The sequence below is a fragment of the Ursus maritimus genome, unplaced genomic scaffold (genome assembly GCF_017311325.1).
Source record: "Ursus maritimus isolate PB19 unplaced genomic scaffold, ASM1731132v1 scaffold_13, whole genome shotgun sequence".
Taxonomy (NCBI): Eukaryota; Metazoa; Chordata; class Mammalia; order Carnivora; family Ursidae; genus Ursus; species Ursus maritimus.
This window is the reverse complement of record NW_024423675.1, coordinates 47,963,886-47,990,243: the sequence shown is the minus strand read 5'-3', so window position 1 is coordinate 47,990,243 and position 26,358 is coordinate 47,963,886. Positions and strand designations below refer to the sequence as shown.

The window sequence follows — 26,358 nt, the reverse complement described above, 5'->3', positions numbered from 1 at the left end:
GCAAACATGGTATACCTAATATTTAGTACGGATACTTTATTATTCTAAACCCTGTATTTCTACATTATAATTGTAGTCATTTAGAAGTAGTTAATAAAATTATTTTGTATTAATGGAACTTTAGGTGGCTGCTTTTTCTACCACAGATGGTACTAAATGAGCATCTTTATGTGTAAAGCCTTTGCTTCTACTAAATTATTCTCCTTGGCGGATTTCCCAGTAATTAATCAGAAGGTATAATATCATCTCCCTGGATGCATCCATCATAGACTATTTTTAAAAATCAAACATATATAATTTTAGTGTGATAAATCCACTGGTTATAAGAGATAAATCCTTTTTAAAAATCTATATATACTCATTTAAATGAGAAGCATATTAGATAAACTGATAAAGCACTGATTATATCATGTTTCTAAGTAATTCACAGTAAGGATGTTCTAATTTGACTTTTTAACAGTAAGGCATAGGCACAAGGAATTTTGAAATATTTGGTCTTAAAAAGCCAAACTACCAAGTCCAAAATGTACTGATTCTTATATTGCAAAAAAAATAAGTTCCTAGTTGGTTGTTTGAATCTTAAAATTCTTTTTTCCCATGGAAATAACATTATAAAATTCTGTTAAAATCCCAGGCCAACTCATAACATAGCTAAAACAAAATTAATAGCAGCCCAGAATCCCAAACCCACTTAATACCCTGGAACTTCAGCCTGAGATTCTGCTAAACTGTAAGCCTCCTGGGAGGTGTAAAGAATATGAAAGGAGAGCTGGGCACAAGCTCGTGTACCTCTCCTCCTCTCCTGTGGACAGGGGGAGGAACGTGGGTTACAGCGGAAGGACGTGCTGGGAGCACAGCCTATCACAGGGATGGGTCAGTCAAAAAAAGACAGGAAGAAGTAAACCTCATGATATTGGCCTTTAGACACATTGTTTTGTTAAGACCACAGCTTTTATGTTACTAACGTTTTGGGCGGTATTTTGTCTATATATTGACAAAGTCAAAATGAATGAAATGCAGAATGGGCTACCAGGGTCTGCCGAATTCTGATTAATTCAAGCCCACCTGCTCCAGGACAACAACTGAAACGCATGCTTATGCCTTGACCTACTTTCTCGCAACATGGCTCCTATGCCTTTCCCGTCAAACCTGCAGAGTGGATGGGTTACCCTAATCTCAAATGTCTCCCTTTAAATACTGTGCTTTAATTCATTCATATTGTAGTACGTACACTCTCTTGGTTTTGTACAGAATGAAAAGGTAAACAAGAGATGACCCCTACCTTTTAGGCACTCCTCAACAATAAGAAAAAAATATGAACATTAACAATCATAAAACACAATACGGCAACAAAAGCTAAAGGACAAACTTACAGAATTCCAAAGGAGAGATGGAGAAAAACTGGAGATTTAAAAAATACTTTCCTGCTCTAATTCGACCTTTAAAATGGCATCCAATATGTGGTTCCATGGGTATACGCAGACATGAAAATTAAGGAAAAGAAACTACCCATCTTACCAGCCTCATCTTAAATGCTTCCGACATTTAAAACCCCAAGAGGGCATTAACCAGGGGTCTGGAGATGGGGAAGTGCTTTATTAGGTAGCAAAGTGGAAATGAGTTTTAGGTTGAGGACGAGGTGTGAAGAAAGACTCGAAGGCAGGGAAGTACATGGAATGCCAGAGAAAAATAGGTTTTTTAATTTGGTTTTTTTTTCTTTCTTAGATTATGAATAAGGAAACTCAGAAATGCTTAGAAAATACTGGTTGAGGCTCTCTGGTGAAGAACCTTGACTGACTGTCCCTAAAGGCAGCATTTAATTCCACAACTAAGTGCTCTTCAGGGCCCCCGAGCAAATTACACTTTACTAAATGTTTATATGAAAGTGGTTTACTACTAGATGGCAGAGGAAGACAGGAGACGACAGTGCCCATTTTTTCTATTATCACAAAAGTTGAGGCAAGAAGCAGTAAGAGTCTGCATTTAAACAAAGAGCATTCAAAAACAAGAGATTCCCAGATTTAGCAATGGATTCGATATCTGAGAGGTGTTGCGACAAAGATACCTCTGAAAGTTTGATTCTAGAGGAAAGGAAAATAATGATATTAGTAAGACACTGAGGCCAGGAAAAAGCAGCTCAGGTTAAAGAAAGATACAACAAGGGGAACTGTCAAAGCGATTCGTCCTGGGCGGCTGGGATTCAGCTGCTGCCCCCAGGTGAGCTGTTTATTGATGATGTCTGTCCTCAGACTAGTTTTTGCTGGTTGTACTTCATATCGTAGTTACAGAATGCATTATATTTTACGCCAACCAATAAAAATATGAGAGTCAAAGGATATATGAGTCCAGGAAAACTTGGTTGGATGGTTAGGAAAGTTTTTTATAAAGGTAAATGAAATAGCCATTCAATTAAATATGAGTAAGATGATCTTTAGCGACCGGTGGGAAAATGGAAAGATTTTGCATTCAGAACACTTCATAAGCAATCTCTCTCCACTGTAAGGGAATCAAAAAGATCACTGGCACATTATGGGCATGATTTTTGCAAGAGAGGCAACACTGAGCTCCGATTCAGATCCAACCTCAAAGGCCTTCGTGCCATATGAAACGAATGGCAAGGAAGTGTAAGCTTACGTTAAGTGCAAATAAAATGGTAGGGACTCCTCGCTCCAGCCGTGATGACATCACAAGTACTGGATTCCTCTCCCAGCATAAGCAAAAATAGAAGTGGATGAAATACATGAAACAATTGCATTCAGACACTGGAAAACTGATAGAACAAAGTTCTCTGATCCTTGAGAGAAAAGAAACACACTGAGCCCTACATATCTGTCTGAGAGTCCTTTCCAAGCCACTGTACAGGTAACTGGAACCCAAACAGGGGGTAGTGGCTTCACAAGAGAGAGTATCTATAAAATTTCCCCTACTCTACCATGTTACAAGCTTGGTTTCAAGCTACCCCCGGTACCTTAAAAATGTATGAAGTTTTTTTTGAGAGAGAGAGAGAGAGAGAGCAAGAGAGCACGTGAGTAGAGGGGAAGGGCAGAGGGAGAGAGGGGGAGGGAGAATCGTAAGCAGGCTCCACACCCAGCATGGAGCCCGATGCAGGCCTCGATCTCATGACCCTGACATCATGACCTGAGCTGAAATCAAGAGTAGGATGCTTAACTGACGAGCCACCCGGGTGCCCCCATGTATGAAAATTTTTAAGAAAAGAAAATGTCCTATTCAATGGCCCCACCAATGATACTATAATTATTAGCACAGGCCCGCCATAGCAAAATATCTGCCAAATCAGCTGAATTTTAAACTTGTATGAAAATTAGAAATGAGACCAGAATTTAAGATGTAAAAGTTGAGCTTTACCTTTTTTGTAATATTTATTAAAGTGTGAAATTATACTATTCCCCTTTTAGATTTCCTGAATTACTCACAGCATGTCCTCAAATTATCCATCCAATAAGGACACATTCTCGCTTTCATGAGATGTTTGTGTATAATCTCTGCATCATCTGGGATCTTAATATTAACAGTCGATGATAATGGGTCCCATTATTTTGCTTCAATCAATGGCCACATTCTCATTAGACCCTTCATGGGCAAATAGTGACCTTGATACAGGGATACAGTCGTAGCAGGTGCTTCTCCAGAAATGAGACTGTCTTGACTGATGCTTTCAACCCACTATTTACCCATGTAAACCTCTCAAGTCAGTAACCAAGCAGAACAAAGAACCCTCAGAAACCACTCACCAGGTGCTGACTCCACTCTAGGTCGGAATTTTCAAGTGTTTGATTGAAATTTACTTTCTGACTCATGCTTCGTATTTGCTGAGCCATCAAATTTACAAAAAGATTTGTGAAGTTTTTCACAAGATCCATGAATTTTTGAGACAAGTGCAAATAACTTTACGGTAAATGAGCAACAGCTCAGTAAAGACAGAACAAATTCAACAGAAGGAAAATATGCTTACAACAAGCCAATGGGAGTTAGTTTCCCTGGGCCATCTTTTTTATCTAATTTTTATTAAAGGTAATAAGCCAAAAATATAATAAGTCTACCATAAGGTTTTAATTAAAAAGCAAAATCCAATGTATGTATGAAAAATATAACAAGCAAGAAAAAGTGATATGCTGATGGAGGAAAGGAGCTCTCAAGGAAAACTACTGCCAGGCAAAGGTGTAAAATAATCTGAACTTTAGAATGTGTGCAGGGACTAAAGAAGGGTGAAATGAAGCTTACACTTGAGGTAGGTGAAGTTTATATCCTCTATAGAAATTTCTTCTCCCACACACGCAAAAGAATATTCTTAAGTACCGAAAATATCTGAATAACCATAATAATCCATATATAGTAATGCTGAATATTCCTCTCTTGCTGGCAAAAAAAAAAAAAAAAAAAGCACAGCAAATACAATAAAGAAGTTGTACTTTAAAAAGCTATTATTTAATTCTCAGGGCACCTGGGTGGCTCAGTCTGTTAGGCGTCTGCCTTCTGCTCAGGTCATGATCCCAGGGTCCTGGACTCGAGTCCTTCATCGGGCTCCCTGCTCAGCGGGGAGCCTGCTTCTCCCTCTCCCTTTGCAGCTCCACCTGCTTGTCCTCTCTCTCTCTCACTTTCAAATAAATAAATAAATAAATAAATAAATAAATAAATAAATAAATAGCTATTATTTAATTCTTGATACAGGTAGTAAAATCCTGAGAGTTCTGAGGTCACTAGAATTCCATTTATTGTGCTGTACAACTATTAACCAGTATTTTTTCCAATTAGTAGAGATTTCTTTTTTGGAGTTATAATTGACATGCAATAAAATGCACCAATTTCGAGGGTAGTGTTCAATGAGTTTTGATAGATGTATGCCCCTACATAATTGTATCCCAACTAAACTTTGGAACAATTCCATCAACCAGTGTATCTTCCTGGGTCTCCTTCCAGTCAGCTGCTCCCTGGGTACCAACTGTTCTGATTTTTATCATAATGGATTAGTTGGTCTATCCTAGAACTCCATATAAGTAAAATCATGGATAATATACTTTATGTCCCTTCCTTGCTTAACATGTCTTGCAGATCCCAATTCATGCTGTTGCACGAATCACTAGTTCATTTCCTTTTCACAGAGTACTGTTCTATTTGATGAATACGCCAAAATCTGTTGATCCATTTACATGTTGATGGACATTTGAATTTTTCCCAGTTTGGGGCTATTATGAATAAAGATATTATAAAAAAGTTATGGAAGTTTTGTGAACAAATGTTTTAATTTCTTTTGGATAAATGCCCAATAATAAAATTATTAAATCACCATGTAGATGTGTGTGTATGTAATCTTTTTAAAGAAACTACCGAACAGCTTTGCAAAGTAGTTGTACAATTTTACACTTGCTCCAACAATGTATGAAAGTTCGAAGTATTCCATGTCTTCACCACCACTAGAATTTTTTAGTCTTTTTAATTTGAGCTAAGCTAGGGGAGATGAAGTGGTGTCTCCAGCTTTCAGGATGAGATTACCACTATTCAAACCTGTCTTCTTAGGCAAAAACATTAACCAGTAGAATTAGACTAGGGAACTCTATATACATATCACAAATGAGCACTGTATGTATACATTGTATATATGCCAATATAAAATCAAGATGTTTTATAATCATGTCCATACATAAACTATATACATACTCATACATAAAGCTATAAAAACAAGGAGTATGCATTGATTTTATATTATTATGAAATCAATGCATGTTATTGCTAGAAACATAAAGATATGATGAAAAAGGAAATACCTGAATCTCAAGAACACAGAGCTTGCTATCATGCTGTATTTCTATTTATTTTTTTTAACTCAGACCATTGTTAAAAAAAAAATCATACTAGTGATAGTTTGATGTTCTGCCCTTTTCAATTAACACTTGAATCTTGATCCCCCCATTTCACTAAACATTTGGAAAAATAAAGTTAGAAATACGGGTACCATTTCATCATGTAAACATACCAGAATTTATCAAATCCCCTATTGTTGGATATTTAGGTTATGTTTAATATTTAGTAATTATAACAAAGCCCTAGCAGACATCGAAAAGGTATCTCTGGCTGCAAATGAACATCTTTGCAAAATTTAATTTCAGAGCCAGCATTTAACTTATGTTACTGATTGATCAAGTGCCACTGATATCACCCCAACTTTTTCATTATCATCATTAGTTTAGATGCATTTTAAAAATAACCTGATGTCCTGGTATGTGGAGTTCAAGTTTAAATAAAATCCAACATAGGTTTGAATTTTTAAAATCCGTTTCTCAAGGGCACATATTTACTCTCAAACAATACAGGATTCACTAGCATTTTTAACCTGAAATAGCCCACAACATATTTTCTGATTTTATTTCTGACTAGGATTACTAAAATCAAAACACTCAGAAAGGAGTATGGTCTTACTTTTGAAAAAATGACAAGTCCTCCTTTAATAATAAAGGAAGAAAAATTACACCTATTCAATTTTATTACTAGATTTCAAATCTAATTTTCTGCTTCTATATGAATAACAAAACCAGATTAGTTTATATATTCTGCTCTAAGAGCTAAAAGACTTCCAACCTATTTTAACAAAGCCTAATGAACTCTATGTTTTTTCTGACCAAAACAGTAAGGTCTGATTTTCAGCACTAGATTTTTATATCTTGTGTATCTTTGCTTCCCACAAATGGGAGCTTTAAATGTAAATTAATCAAAATTTCTCAGTTCAAATGTTTTCAAACATAATTACAACAAAAATAAAGGTCATTGTAAAGGGAAGTCAGGCACACATATTGGACAAATATTAAAGACACTTTTTTTGTTTCCCTTGAACCAACTACTTTGAAATAAATATCCTAATAACCGCCTAATATCCTAATACGAGAAAATGTTAAGATATGATGGGAATATTGAAAAGGAAAGAAACAGGAATGGAAAACAGAACCAACTAGGCAAATCAGGACATAAATTTGATTTAAATGAGAAAAAAAGAGAATATAAGCGGACAGGAAATCAGAGGCACCTAAAGGAACGATTTGAAGAATATGGAATGCTGCATGCAAAAAGGTATCCTGTAAAAGTTAAATGCAAATATACTCAATTCTAAATCATTAGTCATTTCATTCTGTAACACAATTTCATCCTAAAACAGACTTTCCATGAAGAAAGGCTTTCCTTATTCCCCTTTTTTTCCCTAGCATTTCTTTTATTTTATTTTCATTATGTTCAGTTAGCCAACATATAGTACATCATAAGTTTTTCTTGTAGTGTTCAATGATTCATTAGTTGAGTACAACACCCAGTGCTCATTCCAACACGTGCTCTCCTCCTTATTCCCTTAATAGCAAACATTATTATGGCAAATACGCTCCATCTACTTCAAAAATTTCTTAAAAATAAAAAACCTTTGGAGAACATCAGACTACTCAGGAGATCTTTAGGGCTTTAGACAACCATAACATAATTGTTTAACACACACACACATACACACACATACACACACACACACACACAAACTGATACTTGTCAATGCATCTCCCAAACAGAATTATCTGTTTTTTTAAGGGTGAAGAAATTACAGATCCAAATGTAGACTACTCTTTCAAGACATTCAGAAATGAAGGGAATAGCAAATGAAAATCATTGCCTAAAAGAACAAAAGGCTTGAGGGGAGGTGTGAAATTTGTGTCTTGAAAAGACAAGACGTGAATATGTTTGTGAGCTAATCTGGGGAAGGCATAAGGCAAGATAAAAGTTTCAGATACAGGTGATGGTGGGGATAGCTGCGGAAAAGACTAGCAAAGGGGAAAGAGAACAGCTACAAGGATTTTAAAGACAATAATCACCTTTTTTCCATTTTCAATAAAAGTAGCTATTTTTAAAAAGAACGTAAGTGTACATTTTAAGAGTGATGAGATTAGCTTGGTACTAAAAAAAGATGTATTTCCACAAGAAGCTCAGTCCTCAAAGCAAGTGTAAATAAATAAACTATTCTGGTTATTGTACACATTTAGAGTGACCACTTTCTCCTTCTGGCACAAATAATTCTTGTAAAGTTTTACGAAATTTTCTCTCTCAAATAGTTGGTCTTCCACAAAGACAGAAGTGTTGACCATTAGTTTTTAAAACTTAACATAGCACCTGTGATAACAAAACTGGGTATTTATGATATATATATTGTGTAACAGATATTTACAAGACATACATATATTTATATATCCGTGGCTAAATCCTAATTTTGTTTCACAAAAATATATAAATTCTTTACCTGCTGCACTCATTCAATATTTAATTGAGGCCCTACTATTTGGCAGGCACTCGATAGGGCATAACAAAGCTAGGGAGCCATGAAATTACATAAATTAAGGACTGGACTCTATCCTGTAGGTAATGAGAATCTTCAAGGCAACTTAATCAGGGCAGTGGCATGATTCCAAGTATAGTTTAACAGAAACACTGGATGCAGGGAGATGACTTAGGAGCTCATTTAACACACCTGGTGGAGATGAGCGCCTTGGAGGTAACAGTTATAAAGATAAAGGCGACATTTCTAATATAGATTCAGCAATCCTTGCTCACAATTAAATATGGGTTCGAGCAAGAAAGAGAAGGCATCAGGGGCGCCTGGAATTCTATTAGTATCTCCAGGTTCTAGATATGTATATGGTTGCTATTCACCACTGGTGAGCAAAGGGAGGCTGCCATGTCTGGAGCAAAATGGTACAACAGAGAAAAAGCATACACTATGCATTCAATAAACAGCAATTCTACCACTGAGTTACCTACCTACAATCATAGGGAAGTTCTTAACCTCTGTTGCCTTCAGCATGCATTGCTGATTGCACAGACCCTCCTAATCATAGCTGGTGGTGACAAGTCTCTCTCCCCTCCTGGGCTGGAAGTCCTCACTCACTTTGTTAGCACAACCTCCCAAGTGACATCCCTCACAGTCTGGCCTCCCACTCACAGGTCTAACTTCATTCCTTACTCTCTTCTGCAGAGACCCTTTATTCTAGTAACAAGAAGTATTTATCCCTCCACAGTCATTTTCAAGGCATCCGTGGGTTTGCCTTTGGCCCTTTCTCCCCCAACACTGCCCTTCTCTATTGTCAAATCCACTTTCCATTTTCCTGCTTTCTGTTCCCAACAGAAGGGATGCTCCGTGGGTAGAAACCACTCTCATGACAGCCTCAGTTTTTACAGTGATCCATGCAATCTGATAGCAGGGAAATCTCTTCAAATGGTCAGTGAGGAAGCCATACCATTTTGTAAATATTTTGTTTAATCACCCCTGGTAGAAGACATAGGTTTTTTTGGGGTTTTTTTAAAGATTTATTTATCTGACAGAGAGAGAGCATAAGTAGAGGGGAGCAGCAGAGGGAGAGGGAGAAGCAGACTCTCTGCTGAGCAGGGAGCCCCAACTCCTGGCTCAATTCCAGGACCCTGGGATCATGACCCAAGCTGAAGGCAGACACTTAACAGACTGAGCCAACCAGGTGCCCCGAAGACACAGTTTTAACATTATTTCTTCCATGAAAACTTATCTGAACTGTCCTCCGCTATCCTTTGATATCACCTGTGCAATTCTATTAGACCACGTATTACAGAGCTCCCTATTTGTCTCATGTCAGCCTCCTCATCAACATTTTAAAAAACACCTTGACATTAAGGACCACGTGATTTTGCTCTAACATATATCTGATACACATACGCACACAACGCTCAAATATTATTATGATATTATTACGACATAACCCTCAGCTTTTAAATGCATCTAAAAGAAGCAATATTAACTCTATGTTCTTTGTATGGTATTTAAATACCATAATGTTCTCGCAAGTGTCTAACATGCTTTAATAATATGAGGGGGAGGGGCAAGGCTCTGATGAAGAAGGCCTAACTCTTAAATCAGCTAGACTCACCCTGCTAAGGAAAAATCAAAGGCCCAGAAGGGCGGCTTGAAAAAGCAGTTTGATTCATTCATTACACGTTTACTGAAAACCTCTTCTGGGACCACACGATCATAGCCTCATATTTATAAACAGACACCCCCTTCAACACAAGAAATGTTTGAAAATTCAGAGAGGACTTTCTTCGGGAGTAGTTACTAAAAGGGGCAGCCCTCTCTAACATATGTGCGAGAGACACGGAATCAAGTCAGCTGGTAAGTCGTGAGAGTCCTCACCGAACCCCAGCAAAAGTGTCTAAGCTGCTTAACTGGGAGGAAAAAGTCCTATATCAAATGAGCAAAGGCTCCAAGAGAAAAACCACAAACCTTATCATTGTTTATTGAAATATTAGCATTTCATCAGCACTGGAATAGAAATGCTGTGGTCATGAGCTTCCTACAAGTAACAGATTTTCAGGTTACCATTCTAAGGAGAGTGAGAGTCGCAGCCCAAGTGCAAAGCTAATATTGACCTGGGATGAGCCCACCAGGAGACAACTGGCGCACATAATCTGATAAGAGTCTTCAGGAAGCGGTGGAGGCCACATTCCACAGCGCCCTAGTGTGCACACTCACTGCTCATGCTTTCTCAAACACCCCAAACCCAGGCAAAATATCTTTAAAAGTCTTGCTTTTTCCCCCCATAGCACCATGACTGACGCCACTGAAATCACTAGGACCAGAAAACTCTCATCCTGTGCCTTAGAACTGTGTTCAATAAAGCCAGTAGTCCAGCAGAACTGTTACTTACACTCAATAGGGGCCAGCATTAACTATACATATTTAAAGCAACAAAAATAAAATAAAGAAAGAAAAGAACTGTGGACGTGTTTAAAAGCAGTGATTAATATTCCCATTCACACGATTTTCTTTTTTTCAGCTCTATAATTTCACGTTGACAATGCTCTTTAAAGTTTTGACCGGGGAAGGAAATCTTCCAAAGAAGATCCTTTTGTTCAGAGATTTGCAAAAAGCATGAGCAGTAGCTCATTCCTGTTGCTTTGCCACGGCGAATAATAGTGATTAGTGTAATTTCATAATTAAAGAGAAGAAAAACAATCTGGTTTTTCATTGAGTTGACAACAATCCATCACCTGAGCTCTAGCGCGAACACTTTCTTGCTTTTCTTTATCTAAACCAGTAGCACCAGGGGTGAAACAGATTACGTCAGAGAGAGACATCTTTGTTTGATTCCTAAGAGTTGGTGTACTGAAGAACATGTTGTAATTTTTTTTTTAAATAGTGTATCCTTTCTCATTCTTTCTCAATCACAAGTTTAAGATGAAGCTGAATCAGGAATGACTATAAACCAAGACTACGTTATGCCTCTTTGAGAGTTTTGTGTGTGTGTGTGTGTGTGTGTGTGTGTGTGTAATAGTTAGAAAGGTTTAGCTGAACTGGTGAGAGCCTCCAGCCGTGTGCTGGCAAAAGACGTTTTCTTTCAGGTGTTTTACTGCCTCAGTGCAGTGGAAGGGAAAGGATGTTTATAATATTGTGACTTCACGCTGATTGTGGGATGAATATATTTTCTCATCTAACCTCCATCTTTCTCTCTGCTGCCACGCCCTGCAAAATATATTTGCTTTTTAAATCTGGAATAAGTTTCTCTCTCTCTCTCTCTGGTTCATTTCCATTTTGTTCTTTTCCACATTCTTTACTTACGGAATCCTATGATATTGCAGTCATAGTAAGATTGGTGCCAAAAAGCACATATTCTACTTGCTGAAAATAAAATGAAAACTCCTTAAAGAATTATTCATTTGAAAGTGGAGGAAAATGTTGTATCTGCCAAAGTCTCAAGTTCTCACAGGTCTCTAATGGCAAACAAAGTTACCTGCCCAATCTCCAGTTCAATATAAAAATTACCTGCCACACTGAATGAAAGGAAATGCACACAGAAGAAACTTTTGAAGTAAAACAATTAAAACTAAGTGTACCTCAAAAAACTAGACTGTAGAACACACACACTCTTTTTCTCTCTAAGTTGTAGACTGAGAAGAACTTCAAGGTCTTTAGTACAAATTCTTCTTCAACATCAAGATTCTTTCTTCAGGTCCTGATTTCCAGCGATGAGGAATTTAAAGGACAGCTGGTTTTATTTCTTGGCAACCAATTACTAGGAGAGTCATCTGGTACTTAAGAGCACCAACCCGATCGTCTTATCTCTGCTCTGAGATAATTCAGAATAAGTCTGTTATCACTTCCAAATGACCACTCTTCAAATATCTAAAGGCCACTATCTTACTCCGACTGACATTGCTCCAAAGTAAATGTGCCATTTCTCTAATTTTGTTTTTTATTCAGCAGGATTTTTACTTAAAAAAAAAGAAAAAAGAAAGAAAAGAATTGCTACACAAAAGCAACCATGTTGTTTTTGACAAAGGGCGTGAGTCTACAGTGGCAGCCCCCCCCCCAAGGCTTCTCCCAGCACAGCAGAGACAGAGATGGCCCCAAACATTCCTCGGACCGCTCCAGAACCATCACCAAGCAGATCCGCCTGCTGCTGCTCCTGTTTATGGATTCTCTCTAAAGGATGACAACGGTGCCTGGAGACAGTGTCACCTGACCAGGGAAGAGCAAGGTTCTGCTGACAAGCCCCTCTTCCTAATGCCGTCTGCGTGGGGGCAGCTTCATCAGTGCCCCCATCACACTGCTCAGTCACTTGAAATTGTCACTGTGGTGACAAGTCAGCCTCTTTCCACGTTTATGCGATTGACATTAATGACCCCAACGTAGGATTTCATAGTTACCTACATCAAATTCAGATCATCTCAAAGGTACACAAAGGAAATTATCTGGGAAGATGCTTCAAGGAAATTTTTGTGTACAAATTTCTGGGGTCTGTTTATTCAACCACATTGACTCCCCTAATCTCAAGTGTAGAATAAGAAAAGAGCCTTTTAGCTGATGGCTACAGACAGTAATTTGCAACATTTTTATCTTAACGGAAAAACAAACTTTATTACTATGTAATTTTATGTTACTTGCTTGATCATTATTCTGGGTATTTTTTCACTTGATAAGAAGAGTCTGCTGGATTATAGGGTAGTTCTATTTTCAACTTTTTGAGGAACCTCCATACTGTTTTCCATGGTGGCTACACCAGCTTGCATTCCCACCAACAGTGTGTGATAGTTCCTTTTTCTCCACATCCTTGCCAACACTTATTGTTTCTTGTGTCTTTGATTTTAGCCATTCTGACAGGTGTTAGGTGATATCTCGTTGTAGTTTTGATTTGCATTTCCCTAATGGTGAGTGATTTATAGCAGCATTATTTATAATAGCCAAATTTTAGGAGCAGACCAAGTGTCCACTGATAGATGAATGGATAAAGATGATGTGGTATGTATACATATGATATGGTATGGTATGATATATGGAGTGCATATCATAAGATGTGGTATGTATATACATACAATGGAATATTATGCAGCCATAAAAAGGAATAAAATCTTGCCATTTGTAACAACATGGATGGAGCTAGAGACTATAATGCTAAGTGAAATAAGTCAGGAAAAGACAAACACCATATGACTTCACTCATATGTGGAATTTAGGAAACAAAACAAACAAGCAAGGAAAAAAGAGAGAGAGAGAGAAAAGCCAAGGAAAAGACTCTTAACTACTGAGAACAAACTGATGGCCACAGAGGGGAGGTGGGTCGGGGATGGGTGAAATGGAGGATGGGGATTAAGGAGTGTACTTGTCCTGATGAGCACTGGGTGACGTATAAATTCCTGAATCACTATATCGTACACTTGAAACTAATATAACCCTGTACGTTAACTATACTGGAATTTAAAAAAAGAATAGTTGGCACAATTAGAGCCTTGATTTTTTTACCTTTCAGACACATTAATACTAAAATGGCCCCCAAAAAAGCTTGTAAAAAGGTCGTTTTTCTATGCATTTGAAAGTCTTCTCGATCAAATATAAAAATATGCATAAGGTGATATGTCTAACACATAAATATAGATTGCAATGTAACTGATGGTATAGAATAATTGCCCATTCTTTGATCATGAAAAAAATTAGCACATAACAAAACAGAAAGTACAGGATTGCTTCTGCCCAATTATCTACCTGCCTTCTAGAGCTGTGCTGTGCTCTGGGCTAGAAAAGTAGATCATTCGGGCCAGACTGTACTTTCAAAAACATTTCCCCTTTTAGCTATTGATGTATCACAGATATCAGAACAACACTGAGCTTTGAAATAATCTGCTGACATCATCTATTTTTCAGGAGAGAAGGGAGGCTCCTCCCTCAGTGCTCATGACTAAGGCTATCTGTATGGAAACAGGCTCTGGGTTGCTTAGGAATTCATTGGCTCTTGGCTGTTTGTTTCCCCTTCTACTTGAAGTGGTAACCTTCAGTCTGCTTGAGATACCATCATTCATCTGCAGAGTCATGGAGTGTCATGCTACATAAAAGGAGATTATTTTTTGAAACACCTTTTAGAGATTCCTATCAAGTAAAGCAAAAGCCAGAGTAACGGTTGCATGTCTAACAGAAAATTTGAACATTCATGTACTTCAACAGTCTCCCTGGCCATTTTTTTAACGTGGCTTTAAAAGAAAAAAAAAAAAAAAGATCAGGTTTTCTTTTGTTTTTCCAAATTACTAAAGTAATATATGTTCATTGCAACAAGGCAAATAATTCAGAGCCATATAAAGTTCTATTGCCTTCCCCCTTCTTGTTCCAACCTATGCTCTTGAGGATGACCCATTTTAAAGTCTGATGTGTACCATTCCATGTTTTACTATGATTTTTATATAATCTTTAACAAACACATATAAACATAACACGTTCCAGTTTTGTAACACAACCTATTACAGATCTGATATTGTTCGGCAGTTTGCTTTTTTAACTTAACATGATCATCACTGACATCTTTCAAAGCCAATATACACAGTTTGACCACATTGTTTTGAATGACTGCATCGTATTTCATAGTATTAATGTAAAATAATTTATATAGCCATTCTCCCGCTGAAGAAAAGTTGAAGTCTTTGCTGAATGTTTGCTACTATGGTGTTAGAGTTAACATACCAGTACATATTTCTCTATATATTATTTATTTCTGCAGAATAGATACCTACATGTGGGAGTGATACATCAAAAAAAATACAAATTTTTAATTTTTTAAAAATGTTGCCTACTTACTCTCCCAAGAGACAGAGCCAACAGTATGTGCCCTTTCCCCAACAACTTTGAGAATACTGGATATGGATATTATCAATGTTTCTAAATACTGTCAAGCCAGTGTATTTTAAAAAGTCATGTTTTATTGTTTTAATTTACACCTCTGGGGGACTAGTTTAAATATTCAGCTGTTGTTTTGTTATAGTTCCTATTAAAAGTTATATTCAGCACTTTTCAAGAGACAAGGAGCTCTTTTTCTACATTCCTTTTTTAAATCTCAAAGGGCACAAACCTTCATACTATTTGCTTGTAAATGCCCCATGAAACTACAGTTGTTAACTTACCTACTAGAAGACTTAACCTTGCAATTCTATTACATGAATTAAATGAAGGATATTATCCAAATCAAACCACAGGATCATAATTTTTAATCATCATCTCACTTAAGTTCAATCTTAACAATCAAAAGAGGTTTTGACAACGCTCTATTCAACCATCACAGCCAAATCACCAAAACGTTAACAACCAAGGGAGCAACCAAAATCTATAGAGATTATCACTAAAGGGTAACATGGAAAGAGGGTGGCAAAGGGGCACCTTTGAATTAGAGGACAAGAAGGCTTATCTGAGGTGGTAATAATTAAGATTATAGTGTCAAGAAAGAACCAGGTGTGTGCAGTTTAGGAAGAAGAGGGGACAAGTGAGGCATGATCAAGAAACAGATGGGCCAACATACCTATAAAATAGTAAGGTGGGAGAGAACAGCAGGATATAGTAGGATGGACTGTACAGACAGAAAGTGAAGTTGATCTGAGGAGGTAGGAATCAAGAGTCTTGTTCGCACCTGTGAGGTTTGAGGCCCATTATATATCCAAGTATGGGTGAGGATAAGCAACCCTAGAGGTGACTCTAGAGTCAAGCAAGGGGCCAGGGCCGACAATACAGATTTAGGAGACATTGGCATCAAGATGCCGTTGAAAGCAACTGGACTCCATAAGATCAGGTAGGTAGGGGTCACCCAGAGAAGTGAAAACATCAGAGAGTGCATACGCTGAGATGCAACATCACAGTCAAGCACCAAATGTTCTTCAAAAATACAGTTAATCAAAATTACACTATGATGTAAAGATAGGACTTTGAACATTAGGTATGTCTACAGTTTTGATATGCATTATTTTAGGGAATCTTATACTGAGTTGTAAGGCAAAAATTGTATATCAAAATACCAATAATAGTCCCTAACGCATTTTTTGTGAGTTTAGATACTCACAGGTGACGTGGCGGCCTACTGAGTGAGTCATGATTACAGATATATAGACACAAAGCGTTCTGGGTTCATGGGTAAACACAGATGACTATCTGTCACAAAGCCTTACACGATGCACATAAAGTGTTGGGTAATGAAAGGAATTTTTAAAAAAGATTTCTTAGGTGAGACAGTAACTTAAAAACAAACTTACAGACTTTGATTCCCATGACCTTGAGAATGAGTCCCCTCCTTAAATTCTGCAACCCAGGTGCTTCCCTGGCCCCACCCTACTCCTAGCCAGCTGACTCCTTCAATTAATCTGAGAACATGTGTTTCATTTCATTGATTCAAGGATTAAAATAATGAACGTGGATATGTCAATTAAAATATTAACATCAAAAATAAAAAGTCTTAATTTAAGGTCTGAAAAAGGCCTAAAAAATGACAATCGCCATGACCTAACAAAAATGAAAGTAAGTAGACCTCGACCAATTTTAATCTCATTAATTTATTTTACATCATGTAATTGGCTCTTGGAGGGTCACTTTTCAAAGTTAAGAAAAAGTCCAATACCAAGTAAATCCAATGTATATTGAATTTTCAGTTCTCTTAACAAGTTTCTTTCCTCTTTTGGCAATGAAAGTAAGAGTGGCTTTATCATGAAATTGAACCAAATACACAAAAAACTTCAAAGATCAGTTTTGTTTTGAAGCCATTAAGCAAGCGCCAGGAATTTTCCAAGTTAATAGCTGAAACTCTTAAAATACTTGCTGGCTTGGAAAATCAGATTTATATATTAAATACAAGTTGAATTTCTTAGTCCATGAGTGAACAATTTTAGCAGATAATCTATTTTCATGATTCATTAAATGTATTATTTTTAACACACAGGTATGTTATAAATATGGAATGTATAAAATCTTGATTAAACCCCAAGTAATAAATACATAAGACTACATGAGTAACGATTTTATTCTAAAAACTGAAGGAGGGGCGCCTGGGTGGCACAGGGGTTAAGCGTCTGCCTTCGGCTCAGGGCATGATCCCGGCGTTATGGGATCGAGCCCCACATCAGGCTCCTCCGCTGGGAGCCTGCTTCTTCCTCTCCCACTTCCCCTGCTTGTGTTCCCTCTCGCACTGGCTGTCTCTATCTCTATCGAATAAATAAATCTTTAAAAAAAAAAAAGGCTGAAGGAATATGGCAATTTAAAAAAAAAAAAGGGTAAAACAAAATGGACTTAAGAGAAATGCAGTTTGCTCAGGCACAAAATCAGATAATGGAGAAACAATTTGCTTTTAAATATCACTCACATTCCTCAGGTTGATTGGCTCATTCATATAATTAACTGTTTATAGAAGAGTTAGCTTGCAACAAGGGCTAAAAGGATCTTGTTTCGAAGTTCAGAAAAAAATGTAATTACAAAGATTTTATATTTTTAATCCAAAAATGCTGTAATTAAAATTAAATTTTTTGTATCATTTTAAGCCAACTAAATAAACTTCATGGTCTAAAAACAATTTCAAACTCCTGTTTCATACTGCAACATAGTAAGAAAATCAGGATAAACGCAAAGTAAAGTCTATACTTTACTTTCCATAAATAACTATATGAAAACTTAAAAAGAGAAAGAATTGAGTACTTTATATTTATTCAATAGTTGAAGAAAGAGCTAGCACATTTTTAATGTAAGACAAGTAGCTATCTCATCATTCAGTATGGGCTAGATAAATAAATTAAACTAATAGAAATGCAGCAAAGATTAAAGAAATACACTCATTAGAAAACAGAACAATGATCAAAGTAAAAATATTCACACAGAAGTCAGAGAGGCCATGGACAGTAAAAGCCTGTAAGGACAGTAACAATACAAGAAAAAGACAAGTAATAAAGTTGACTTAAACCCACAGCACAGTTATACTGAAGGCAACGTGATCACTATTAAATTCAGGGTTTGAAAGAGAAAGATTCTTACTTACCTGAAAGAGGAACATACACAATACACAAAGCAAATAAGAACAAAAGAGAACTTGGCTTCCACTTCCAATGACAGTTCCACATTTGATCTGAGTGAAACACCCTGCAATGGAAGAAAGTAACCATCAGGACACTGTATTCAGGAAAGCATTAGGACAATCATAGTCAACGTGTAGGTTTTCAGCAGAGATTGGAAAATAGAAATGGTTTCCAATCTTGCTTCCAAATAAAGAAAGAACTTTGAAGATGATAAACGAAATCACCTCTTTTAAGCTAATTAAGCAAAAGAAAAAAAAATCCATCATGTCATTTGCCACTTGGTGGCACCTTCCTCATCAGAGAATATACATAATAGCTGATTTCCCAATGAAGATGGGAAAATAGTCAGATAATTCAAGTTCCTTTATTAAAAAATAAAACAATTTTCAGCTTCAACCTTCAGCATCAGCAGTCACATACCCATCTGGGTGGAAGGAGGATTTTATATCAACCTCTCCTATAATCTTCCAAAAATTTAGACTTTAAGCAAATGTTTTCACTTTTTAACATCTGCTGCTTTACAAATGGAAACATTTAAAATAAAAATAAATTGTCCAATTGTCTTCTTTCCCCTAAAATAAAGCAATGAAGCACTAACATCCAAAAAGAACGGTTGTTCCTTATATAACTTCTTTATATATAACAATAGCTATCAATGTATTATAGAACTCGTAAATGATATTAGATAGAGGGCTGGTGCTTTGAAAACTCTCAAGTATTTGTCCATACAATGGTCTCATCTTTAAACTCAAAGTTGTACCTAATAGTAATTTAGACAGGAACATCCATATTCTCATGGCTTCAAACAGTGGCATGATCCCTTGCATTGACTCAATCCCATCACAAGAGGCGAGCCTGTGAATGGGGCAGCAAGCATAAATGTCAGTCACCGTAAGGGCCATAAATGGATCGGTGAGCAGGAGAGCCATCAGGCAGGAAGATGGTTAAGCAGCAGTTAGAAATCTCCAGATCTTACAATCTCCAAAGGCAGCTGCCATGATTCCAGGAGATAATTGAGAGTCTTTTTATTTCTAGAAAGAGAAACAACTAATAAGACACTGTAGGATCACAGTAATACCTCCTTAACCTGAAGGTTGCTGATTTGGAATAAAATAGATAATACTAAACACAAAACCAGAAAAGTAGAAAAGGGAATACTCAAGTCAGCAAAAATAAACACAAAATGATTCCTGTGCCTGTCTCAAGCCTTCATTTCCAGTCCATCCTTTACTGTTAGAGACCACCTAAGCAGCAGAGAGAACGAGCTCTAGAGTCAGACAGACCAGGGCTTGCTACTTGTACACTACGCAACCCTTGGGAAATTTACTTGACCACCCCGCACCTATTTTTCACCTGTAAAATAGAAGGGGTAGTAGAACCTAAACCACAGAGTTGCTGCATGATTCAATCGGATCATGTCTTTTAAGAACAGTGCCTGACACTCAGCAAGTGCTCAGCAAATATTAGCTATTATTATTGCTGCTACCATCCCGGGCATTCTAATAAAAATATGGTTATTCTGTCCACAGTAAAATCAAAAGAAAAGGCTCAAACAAGAACGGACAATAGGATGTCATAAACCAACACCATCAACTGACTTTGTGACTACTTCTGGATCACCTGGGAACAGAAATGGAATGGATTATTCATGTCTGCCAGGAATACAGAAATTTTGAGTACTGTCTGATATTCATGCCATGTTTTTATATTCACCCAACTAGAAGTTCTAGGATCACACAGCTCCTAATGGAAATTCTAAACCAGGCAAAGCTTAAGATATGAAGAGTATTTTTCTGTATGGAGGGTGTGTTTTAAAATATATCCATCCAAAATAGTTAAAATTTAAAGCAATGTTACTACTTATAAGAAGCAATATACCATAGTACATCATCATAGTAATATAATAATAACAGGTGTGAACTCTGGAATAGCAGAATTACAACCTGGTGCCTCTATTTATTGTGTGACTTTAGAGACAAGTACTTAAAACTCTGGACTATTTCCTCTTCTGTAAATAGGATATCATCCATCAAAAAGATAGAGATAATACTGCACGGCACTTAGTAAGGGCTTTAAAAAGGGTAGACGATAGGGGCGCCTGGGTGGTTCAGCTGGTTAAGCGTCTGCCTTCAGCTCAGGTCATGATCCCAGTGTCCTGGGATGGAGCCCTGTGTCAGGCTCCCTGCTCAGCAGGGAGCTTGCTTTTCCCTCTCCCTCTGCCCTTCACCCTGCTTGTGCTCTCTCGCTCCCTCTCAAATAAATAAAATCTTTGGGGGGGAGAAAAAGGGTAGACGATAGACTTCTGCTACATGGAAAGTTCACTCATTTGGAAGAATGGGTTCATTTCCCACTGATGTTGGATGAATGAGATATCTCCCATTCATGCCATGGATGAATGAGTATGCTTCTAAAAAAAAACTTAATTATAATATAATCATATATTCAAAGAAGTTTAGAGCTGGAAAGACCAAAGACGAAGTCTAACCTCATTTCACAGAGGTGGAAACTGAGGCCCAGCGAAATAAAGGGGGCAGAGCCATCAAAACTAGCTGCCTGCTGTACCAGTAACAGTCAGGAGTGTCAGCCCAAGAGAACTCCCAGCTTCTTAATCTTTGTGGCACATGACAATTTGCCTTTATCAATATGTGAATAATGGGCTCCTCTTAGATTTATGTGCTCTCTCAACAATCCTCAAGGAATCATGTTTGTTAGCTTGGCACCATTCGGTTCTATTTCTTTTCATCACGCAACTTTCCTTTTCGACAACAGGTTCCGACAGCTAGGGATTCCACACTCAATCCTGAAGCTGTTTTACAAAAGCTGCCTACGATCCTCTCAGACAAGAGCTGCAACTGATGACCCAGCGCGTCATGCACTCTGGGTCTCAAGACTCCATCACTTCGGAGTGAAAAGGAACCCAGGACAGGGCAAGCACTTGGAACCAAACTTAAACCCCATGACGAGTCAACTTTCATCCAGTTGACTGTTTACTGAAGAACAGAAACAAATAAATTAAGAATAGAACAGAGGAAGGAAAGCACTGTGTGTCTTCTCAGGGGATCACTTAGCAAAGACACATCCCTGAGTTTCAAACAACTTTCTCACAAGAACGGAAAACCCTGAACAGGGTTACTAAGGTTCTAAATGGGAACCATAAAAAACATAATGCAATCTTGTATCACTTATGCTGTAGCCTCAAAGTTCCGAAGAAAGCGAGAACAATTTCTTTTTTTAAGTAAAAGAGAGTCATACGTAGACTTCTATTGCCTGAACAGAATCTAAAAGTTATGCCACAAAACCAATCACTGCACAGGCAACAGCATTATAAAGCCAAACTACTTGCCCAAGATCACGTAACCAGTGTGGCAGAGCTAAAATGCCCGCTGGCTTCCAGGTCACCTACCTCTAACTGCAAACTTGCTCCCCTTTTCAAATGGCATAGGCTACAAAATACAACATGCTTGAGTCTTATTTCAGGAACTCTAGAACTTAACCCTTCTGTAGGAATTGTTTTCACGTCAGAAGGACGGCCTTTTAAACGTGATTTAATCCAACACATCACTGAAATAATCTGTTATCTAGAAAACCTGTTTTGCACTTCTCTACTCCTGCTGGGTTCTTTAAAAGTCAAATATAAAAAGAAATTAGTGAAGACACTTTGAAATCAGTGGAGAAATTGACATGGCACTAATTCTATTACCCGCAGTGGTCAGAATTGCATTCATTCCTCATCTCCCAACCCTATTCTTGCCAAAAGGGCACGAGGAGTAGCACAGAGAGTATCTTAATTACTCAATTCAAGTTCTTTTATTAAGTTGCGTTCACCCTCACTTCAAATAGGTAGAAGGATTTGTTCTTCAAATTTGCACAAATCTTGACCCTTATTTGATCAGAAACATCCACTGTACCATGACTTGTACCCCAGGTGAAATTAAAAGGCAACCCTGAGAAACACATCTGAAAAAGAGTATCAGTATCCTGGTTGTGGTACTGTACTACCGGTTTGCAAAATGTTACCACTGGTAGAAACTGCTTAAAGGGTGCATTGCCTCTCTACTATTTCTTCCAACTGCATGTAAATCTACAAACATCTCAATAAAATTTTCAATTAAAAAAATTAAGCCTGAAGGCCTGATGTATACAACTTACATTCAGATGATTCACGAAAAATACTGTGTGTATGCCTGTACGGAGAGTAGTGGGTGGAGGGAAGAAGGAGGGAAAAAAAACAAATGGGGTAAACATCTACATTAAGTGATTCTGCATAAAGAAACAACAGGTGTTCTTTGTATTATTCTTGCAACTTTTCTGTAGGTTTAAAATTATTTCTAAATAAATTTCAACACACCCATCCACATTGACACTGAAGTGTATCAATGTTTATGTCATGATACTCCCATCACTATGATTGTTTCATCATCACCAGTCTGCTAGAAGTAGTGTCTCATTTGGATTTCCTTTATTTCGGTTGCCATGCTCAAGTCGTTTTTGTAGTTTTCTATTAGAAATATATTTCTTACTGATTTGTGACTTCTTTTTACCAATGCTATACGAAATATGTTAAGCCTTTGTCATATTTGCTACAAATGTTTTAAACACAGCAATCTTGAAATTTTCCTTAGGGCATTCCAAATAATTCCATCCTGAGTAATGCTTAGAAGGGAAGTAAGGTGATACTCAGGTAGCCACACTCAAGTTTTACTGGCATTTTTAGTTACCACTGAAAAGTCCCTTAAACGTTATCACCCCAGTCACCCAGTATACATCTAAGTGCCATCCAATGTAGATAATATAATAATGGCATCCAATCAGAAATGAAATGGAAAGATACTCTTTTTTTTTTTTGCCTAAGCATGCCACACACATCGAACAAAGTCTTATTCTATTTAGTCTAAAGTCTAAATTGTCTCTAGAAACTTTTAATCATCCCGTCAGAAATGTAAGCTCTGTAAGAGATGGGCATTTAGAAAAATGGTCAAGTTTAAGGAAGTGGTTGTCAGTTTATTTTTAATGTATAAACTGATTCTCTTTCAAATCATTATTTCCAGAAATCAGAGTGACGTGTCCAGTTAGGCAGTAAAACTACAGGCTTCTAATATTTCCCATAAGCCAAGAGACAATAGCCTCATTCACCATTCACACTGGAGAAGCACAATGTCATGTAATTTATATAAGCCATAAATGGAACGAATAGGAGCTTCATGCAGCCTGAGACCATTTAACACAAGTCTTGCTAAATCTATTAAATTTCTTAGGATATGAAAAATATGTAGTCCCTACAACTCCAAATATATTCATAAAATCTGTAATTTCATAACTTGAATGTCATATTAATACTCTTTCTTCACAAAGAGTAGGCACAAAATATCTTAGTTTGCGGGCTTGAACCCATTAAAATTAAAATTTTAAAGATAATAGGGTTTGTGTTCCCCATTTTAACATTCTTCAACAAGATAGTAAGAACATTTACTTTGGAAAGGTTGGTATTCTTTCCATATATTCTAACATACTAATATCTAAAAAGAATCAGATCATCTTAAACCATTCTGTATGAATTATAAACAGCAAAATGGAAAAAGAAACAGTTATAATCTGGCAAGAAATGGAAAAACTTTCAGTCAAAAAAGCTCAATAAAGAAACTCAGATCAGGGTACTAAACTATATTTTATGTGATTAAATATTCATATTTGTACTCTAAAGACAGAAGAGGTTTTAGTCATGCACAATTCACGTGGGCGAAATAACTGCATAATGAGGAATTCTGTACATTACCTGTTGATCAGTTTGACATGTTTTATTTTAAAAATTAGTATTCACACTTTTTTTCATTTCCCATGAGATCTAAATTACCTAGGAAAGCTGAAAGGAAGCTAGACAAATATCTGCTGTTAAAAACCTTTCTATATTTTTAGGAAAAACTGAAGTTCAAAACAAATTCACATTCATTCAAAATGTGTCGCCAGTATATGAGAACGAGTCTTATGTGGGACTGTTGGCTGTATTCCAAGATAAATTATTTCAGGTTATATACCTTGCTGATTCCACTGGCATAAAGGAAACCTTAAAACTCACAGGTGTGGAATTACTTCACATGTAGTTTTAATAAAAATAAGTAGTTCTTTTCTAATTATACTGCTCACTACCAGGAACAGAGGGGCAGAGGGCTAGGCTTGTGGGCACTACTCTTTTCCTGTTTAAAACTGTGTGCTGGGTGGGGAGAGGAGGAGAAGCGGCAGGGAAGGGAAAGACAGGGCCTGAGGCGCAAGTCTTTTCCCAGGTATTAAGCTGAAAGGGGAAATTTTAATGGAAATACTTAAGGATCCAGTAGCTGGGGGAGGGAGGGTGATTATCAATGTCTAGGAAACACTTGTATGTTAATGGAGGGGAGTAAAATGTCTGTCAGAGTATCTGCTCAAGATTAAATAAAACATCAGAGGGAAAATTACATATCACAAGAAAAAGCAACTTCTGAATTGGCCACAAAAATAGGCCCCTTTTAGAACAGTCTCTGTTTTGCATTCTGGAAGGCCCAAGCGGTGCTCGGTGGCCCTTTCACGGGGTCGCTCTGAGGAACCCCATCCCTTCGATGGTAATTCCATAAAATCAAAATCTTTTCGGTTTCTCTGACCATTCATAACCCTGTGTCCCCCACTTCTAATTCAAGGCAAGTCCCCTCCCAAGTCCCATCTTGTAAAATGACATATTCCTTCATTACTTTTTAATCTACAAAACACAACCAAGAAACTTTTCTGCGCGCTTTTTTTTTTTTTAACCATTCAAATAACCCAAAGATCCAAGAATAACTTCTACAGTCAAGGGTGACAATGTGTAAAGTCAACATTTTCTCGGTATACCAGTACCTTCCAAGCCCCCAGGTGTTGATCCAGGATCCCTCTTTCTTGGCAGGGCAAGGCCCCTGGACAGAGGAGCCGTGCCTGTTACTCCTTGTTTAATTTGACTCGAAAACACGTTTTCCCCATTCTTGAAGCCCTGCCCTTTTTATTATGCTTTACACCGCCCAAATGTGAGGTTTACCTCTCCCTGGAAAAAAGCAAGCCGCACACACATGTCACAGCTCCGCCTGGCAATACCAGCTCACTCCTCAGTGCCTCAGGGGTCAAACTGAAGACAAACCGGTTTATTCTGTCAATGTAGTCCTTACAAAATCATTTCGTTGATGTGGGGGTGGAGGGGTAGATACAGGTAAAGGTGTGAAGGAATTCTCAGCTGAAAGGTGAGACTTACATGTTGGCATCACTGCGCTGAGGTCCCCAGGGGCCGCACGGTCACGGTCCACAGTCCTTCCCAGGCTCTGCCGCTCCGAGTTCCCCAATGGAGACCCCGGGCGCCCGAGCCAAGCGCGGCGGCCGGACCCTCCTTCACGCTCTTTCTGGAGAGTTCATCGGGGTTTCCCGGCAGCCACTCCACGCCCGCGCTCGGGGCGGCGCAAGGTGGAAGGCCGGCGCGGCGGAGTTCAAGTGCGAATCGTCGCGGCTAGGGGGCGGGCGCGGCGGCAGGTTCCCCCTTACAGACAAGTTTAAGAAAAGTTAGGGCGAGAAGGTGAAGGAGGTTGTGTCTGCGTCTGAGCTGGTGCTGGGTGCTCGAGGTGATCTGGGCCGGGCGGGGGTGGAAGGGTCTGACCCGGCAAGTCCGCGCCCCCGCCCGCGGGAGGCGGCACGTGGTCACCCCTTTGTGGCTCTGGTTACCCCCACCCCCCCCACTCCCCCGCGGGCTCCAGCTGCTCCAGCGCCCGTCCCCTCGGCCCGAGCTGGGGGCTCAGGTGCGGCTTCCCCGGCGGAGCGCGGCGTCTGGCCGGGCCCCGTGCGGCCCTGGGGCGGCCCCAGTGTCGACGCTCCGCGGCGGGGGCCGTCCCCAAAGCGCGGCTGCCCCACCCAGGATCGCTTGCCCCGGGGCAGAAAGGGAGAAGTCTGACTGCGGGGCGGGAGAGGCGCTCCCCCAACGGGCAGCCGGCTCGGGATGGGTGATTGGCG

At 38.3% G+C, this 26,358-nt stretch overlaps 1 protein-coding gene across 1 annotated transcript in view; it reads right to left on the bottom strand.

Moving 5' to 3' along the window:
- ADGRG6 (adhesion G protein-coupled receptor G6) overlaps positions 1 to 26,125 on the bottom strand; it is a 132,929-nt gene extending 106,804 nt beyond the window's left edge. The window contains exons 1-2 of the mRNA XM_008695046.2: positions 25,613 to 26,125; positions 18,330 to 18,430 (exon numbers count right to left, since the gene is read on the bottom strand). Of these exons, the coding sequence (XP_008693268.2) occupies positions 18,330 to 18,430; positions 25,613 to 25,614 (103 nt within the window). The 5' untranslated portion in view covers positions 25,615 to 26,125. The remainder of the gene's footprint in view (positions 1 to 18,329; positions 18,431 to 25,612) is intronic.
- Between the last annotated feature and the right edge of the window lie 233 nt (positions 26,126 to 26,358).